This window comes from Calliphora vicina, chromosome 5, assembly GCF_958450345.1.
Source record: "Calliphora vicina chromosome 5, idCalVici1.1, whole genome shotgun sequence".
Taxonomy (NCBI): Eukaryota; Metazoa; Arthropoda; class Insecta; order Diptera; family Calliphoridae; genus Calliphora; species Calliphora vicina.
This window is the reverse complement of record NC_088784.1, coordinates 101,318,551-101,324,365: the sequence shown is the minus strand read 5'-3', so window position 1 is coordinate 101,324,365 and position 5,815 is coordinate 101,318,551. Positions and strand designations below refer to the sequence as shown.

Here is a 5,815-nt window from a genome sequence, read left to right as displayed (position 1 = left end):
GCGGTGTATTCGTTTAGATGTTACAGATTTATTTCCACTTTTTTTCAGATCCCCACTGTGCTACCCATGTTTTCCAGATTTAACATAGTCGGATTTCTTAAGTTGTTTACTAAAATAATAATTAGTGTAATTTAGTATTAGAAAATTAGTGTAATTTAGTATTAGAAAATTCCCGGGAATGAGGATCTTTTTTAATTTCCTCCCGGGAAATGAAAAAGTCCAGGAAATTAGGAACCCTAGTTTACTTAAGTAAAACTATGCTCTATTGCCTATGCTGCTCTCAATACTCTCTCTTAAAACCAAATATTATGGTTGGGTGTTTTTTTGTTTGTGGATGATTCAATAATTTTTTTGTTATTTTACTAAACATTTGGCGTTTGATATTTTAGGAACGTTTGCTTTTTTGCAAACTTAAAAAAATAGCCATAAATATATAGATAAATTCCAAATTAATTGTTTGAATTAAACTGTAGAAACTTTTAAACAATGAAGTGTTGCTGTAATCGTTACACTTTTGGTATTATCCTCGGCTCCTTGAATCTGGTGTGTAGTACGCTGTATTTTATTTTACAATGTATTAATTACAAAGATTTTTCATCAGACAAAGGAACAAAATATGAAGGTAAGTTTAAACTAAAGGGATAGAAATTTGCATAGATATTTTATTTAAAACAAATCATAATTTTTTTTCTATATCATTAAAAATTAACGTTTTTCTTGCTGATTTTCTTCTTCTAACATTTAGATTTTAAATACCAAAGTTCTTGACGTCATTTTATTAAATTTTCGTTTTATTTTGTGCAAAAATTGGATATTGTATAATCTTTAAATTAGTGGTTGGTTTACTTTTTCAATCATAATTGCAGCATCATGCAATACCAAATATTTTAAACTGTTTCTGACTATAGAAATATATACATATGTAGATACATGGCTACAGAAGAGGTATATACGAGATTAAGATTTGAATTTAAATCTTAGAGAAATTTAAAACTATAAAGACCTATTATAGATAACATTTGTTCATCCATTTAATAACCTATATCAAGTCATATTGTTATACAAATTTGGGGTATTCACATGGTGTTTTATCAAGTCATAAAGTACTACAGTTTTACAATTGTTTAAAAAAATCGTTGTTGTGCTTCGAAGAAAAAAGTCCTGAAATAATAAGACCTTTTAACTAAACAGTGTAAATCTAAGTGGAAAGGAAAAACTCTTCACCGAACCTTTGGAATGACGTATATAACGCCTACAATGAGTCAAAATCGGGAAAATTATTTTTTAACCCGAATTTAAATTTTTCAATTCAAAAATTTTTGATCATAAAAGTTTTTTCACTAATAAGTAGTAAATTAAAAAAAACAAGCAAGAGTGCTATCTTCACCAAGTTATGCTTCAAAATAAAAATTTTAAATGTTTTTAGGTAAACAAAATTTTAGTTCCAATTTTAGTCTTCGAAATATCTATCATTAGATATCCATATTGTCTATGTTAATGTCTTAGTAATCCAGATATAGGTCAAAAATAGGTTAAAAATCGAGGTTGTCCTGGGTTTTTTCTCATATCATAGCCATTTGTGGACCGATTTTGCTGATTTTAAATAGGAAACTTCTCGAAAGCATGTCTGACAGAATTATTGAAGATTTGGATTCCGAAGATATCTGGGGTCTTCAGAAAATTGATTTTAACAGACGGACAGACAGATGGACATGCCTTAATCGACTCCGCTATCTATAAGGATCCAGAATATATATACTTTATAGGGTCGGAAATGAAAAATGTAGAAATTACAAACGGAATAACAAACTTATATATACCCTTCTCACGAAGGTGATGGGTATAAAAATTAGCATACAATTTTTTTCACTAAAAAATTCCAGTCACCATGTGTTTTTATACATAAACTTATTTATAATTCATGATATACAAGACAGTTGATGTTAACTCTAACAGATCCTATAATAAACTGACTACCGACTGCAACATCTGCAAGTATTTATTCACAGCGCCATCTTCCTTCCAGTAGCTTCATGAATGATCTTAACGGTCAAAACTAGAATGTTCGAATTATAGAGTTTTTAGTTAGCTGCTTCAATGTTAATGTTAGCAGCTTAAACATTTAGTGTTGACTTACTTACAAACAATGCTTATCTTTGAGAGTTAGTGAAGCCTTTTTTTGCTGTTGACCTGTGTAATTAGTGCTACAATTTGTTATAATGATGTAGAAATTCCTTGTCATATACAACAAAAATCTTTTATTGCAAGATAATCCTAGCCCTAATTATAATAAATATTTTACTGAACTTTAATGTTATCTACAGCTATCAGAACATTGTTCTTCATGGCAGCAACCGCCTTAATATCGGCAGTCTTTATATATGCTATTGTAAAGGTATGTAGTCAAGATCAAGAATAAAACATAATTAAAATTCTTGCATTCCCGCCTTAATAATTACAGTGACTGGCAATTTTTTTTTTACAGAGAAAATACAAATTGATAATGGCCTGGTTGTTTCTTTGTGTATCTGGTATGCTAGCCAGTTTAAAACTCTTAATTATTGCGATCATTGAGGCTTCCAAGGGTAAAACTTCCGGCGATGAATCTGTAGTAAACATTTTAATAGGTGTACTAACACTTGGTAAGACAATAAATACATTTTTTATATTTTATTTTGTTAATTAATTTATATATTTGTATTTCTCTCACTCTCTCTAGTTATTGAAATTGCTGTTTTCTGGTTCAGTTTGTCTTTGTACAGAAAAATACGCGACGATAGTAGGAAACCCGGCAATGCCTCGGTCGCTTATCAAACTGATTACAGTTCAGTGCCAAATAGAGCTTAACTTTGAAATTATCGAAATGCAAAAAACAGTTTTTGCTGGCCTAGGATCAACTGAAATAAATATTTTAACTTTTTCATAGAAATATCATATATTTTTTAATAACAAAATTTGTCTTAATATTTATGTTTTTAAATGAACTTATGTGAGAAGTTAATATATTTAGCTGGATGAGAGAACAAATAAATTGAATGCTTGACTTTTGTGTGAAGGTCTTGACAGTTTATCGTTTGTAATGGGGGGAAGGATATATATAAGTTTTAACTTTCCGAAACCGAAACCAAATAACTTTCATACATGATTATCAAAATATCCGCTATAGTCCAACTTAGGTTGCTATTTTCATAAAGTCATAGTAATCGCTCGTACAATGGGTCAAAATCGGGAAAATATTATTTGACCCGAAATTTTATCAGCAACAAAAGAAATATTTTTTTTGCTAAAATAATTTGGAGTTAAAAAATATTTTTTCAGTTTATTTAATAAACTAAACCATTTTTGAGTTACGCGAATATCAGTTGGGCAACCTCCTCTATTTTCGAAATAACAGTATATCTCGAAAATACGAGCAAACCTTAAAAAACGATTAGCACCACTGAATTCAGCGTACCCGAAAACTTGCAGTTTACTTGAAGAAAAAAAGCAGACTAACGCGCAATTCACACGATGATTTTTGTTCATGTTTGCTTTCTGTTTTCATGTTTGTCGAAGATTGTTGGTGCGCGGGGTAGAGAAGAATGGGGGGTAAGAAAACAAACATGATTTCGGTTTTTCATGTTTCTTTTTGACATTCCTCTTTACACTCATTCGTATTCTTCTTATTATGTTTCATAATTTTTCGTTTGTTGAAGTGAAAACATCATTTATATTAAAAGAGAAATTTTTTTTAAAGTTAAATCCATAATATAACAATAAAAGGTAGAATCACTACAAATTATGTTCCCAATTCTACATGCCTTAAATTGTCAGACTAATATAAAATAAAAAATAAAAGTACAATTGAAAAAAAACATCAATAATTAACTAAATTGAAAAATATTTTAAATTCAATTTAAATGTTTATTTGAACAAAATGTCGTAAGATTTATAAAATGTCCTGAAAATAAAATTAAAGAATGGAGTGCAGCCTGCGGTGTTCAGCTGAAGAAACACTCATGGATTTGCATTCATCATTTCAATGACTCCGATTATATTGAACTGTATTTCAAATATAAACAAAATATTTCTCAATTTTCATTTGTTATTATTCGTATTTTTGGATTTCTGTTTTTTATTTTTCTATTATTTGACGTAACAAGGCAAGCATTTTAAACTCTCTCCCTAGTGATTCTACCTTCTAATGGTTGTATCATGAGTTAAATCAAAAATTTCTTCACACATTTTGAATTTACTTTTAAAAAACAATTTAAAAAATAGTCCAATTTATTTTCCACAATTCGTTTAAAAAAATATTACGAATAAACAACTAAAGAGAATCAACAATTAAATGTCAAAAACAAGACAAACATAATTTCATGTAAAAAATCACCGTGTAAATGATTCATGATTTTTTGGAAGATTCTCAAAAGGGAATTTGAAAAAAACAGACGTCTGAAAAGTCTTAGGCTGGGTTTACACCATGATTTTTACAACGTCGTTTTTTCTTAATTCCCTTTTGAAGTGGCTTCTAAAATCATGTTGCGTTTATACGATGAATTTTGGTTTCATGTCGTTTTTTGAAGCCAGGGTTGATTTTTATTGTTTAATCGGTTAATCTTCTTTATTAAACTTCAAAATCAAGAAAAGAATAAAACGGAACAAGAAGAAAATAAATTAGTATAAAGTGAAATCTGAAAAAAGACACGAAAAACACAAATCGAGTCTATTTGTTTACCGCCCAAGCTTCTCTACACCGGTCCCCTACAAACAAAAAGAGACGTTGCAAAAGCAACGTTGTAAAAATCATCATGTAAACGCAGTGTTAATGTAAATTGCGCCTAATAGACGCCATAATGAAATAAGAAAATAGAATTGAAGTAACTTTCCGGTACAAACAAGTTTCTCTCTCCTATAAACTCAGATTTGCTTCAAGAAAAATTACAAACAATATGGTAAAAATCGGTAGACCTAAGGTAAAAAAACTTAATTTTTTTTTGTGCATTATGGTGGAAGTCATGATGACCCATGATGTAATGATATACAAGGTGACATTAATCACATAGCTGATTATATTTTGCTCGAGTTTGTTTACAACTTTCATCTTGACAAAATTGTTTTTGACTATAATTATATATAATACGTATTCATTTGTTTATATTGAGTTTCATTGTTTAAAACAAAGTATAACGTTTAAAATGAAATACTTTTTTTATCACAATTTCTTTTCTTCTAACAATTTTCATAGAATAAAAATTTGTTTAGGCCTTTACAAATAAATTTTCTATTTACATAAAGTCAGCTGTTTTTGACATTATACTAAAAAAAAGTTATTAAACAAAAACAAAATCATTGTTGTTTTGTTGCCGTAACGCACCTTGTAATCATTACGCCATGATACGGCCCATTTGCGTTTCAGTAATGGAGCCAGGCTTGCCAGTCTTGGGGATTTGTCCTCAAAGTGGGAATTTTGTAAGGTTTTTGGGGACAGAAAATTTCGTTTTGAAACTGGGGATATTTTAAAATATTTCGGAGATTTTATGGGGATATATTATTTAGGATAGGTTTGATATTATTACCGGCAATAGCAATAAGTCACCAATAAGTGAACTTTATTTCATAAAATAGAGATGTTTAATGCTATTGAATGTACGTATCATATTCTCAAATCGATTTATGTTAAAAAAGATACCGCTACTAATTGGAAAAAAAAAATTCAACCAACTGGAATGAATATTTTCAAAAGAAACTTTAACTAATTCATAAGAATTTTAGGCCAAATTATTTAGTATAAATAGGGTTTTTATTCCGGGAATTCCCGTTACAAATTTCCTGG

The 5,815-nt window shown here is 29.1% G+C and overlaps 1 protein-coding gene across 1 annotated transcript; it reads left to right on the top strand.

Moving 5' to 3' along the window:
* The first annotated feature begins 389 nt into the window (after positions 1-389).
* Positions 390-3,063, top strand: LOC135962382 (uncharacterized). The gene is made up of 4 exons (XM_065514285.1): positions 390-622; positions 2,325-2,395; positions 2,486-2,642; positions 2,720-3,063. Exons 1-4 carry the CDS (start codon positions 487-489, stop codon positions 2,845-2,847), a joined length of 492 nt encoding a protein of 163 aa, XP_065370357.1. The 5' UTR covers positions 390-486; the 3' UTR covers positions 2,848-3,063.
* Positions 3,064-5,815: the final 2,752 nt, after the last annotated feature.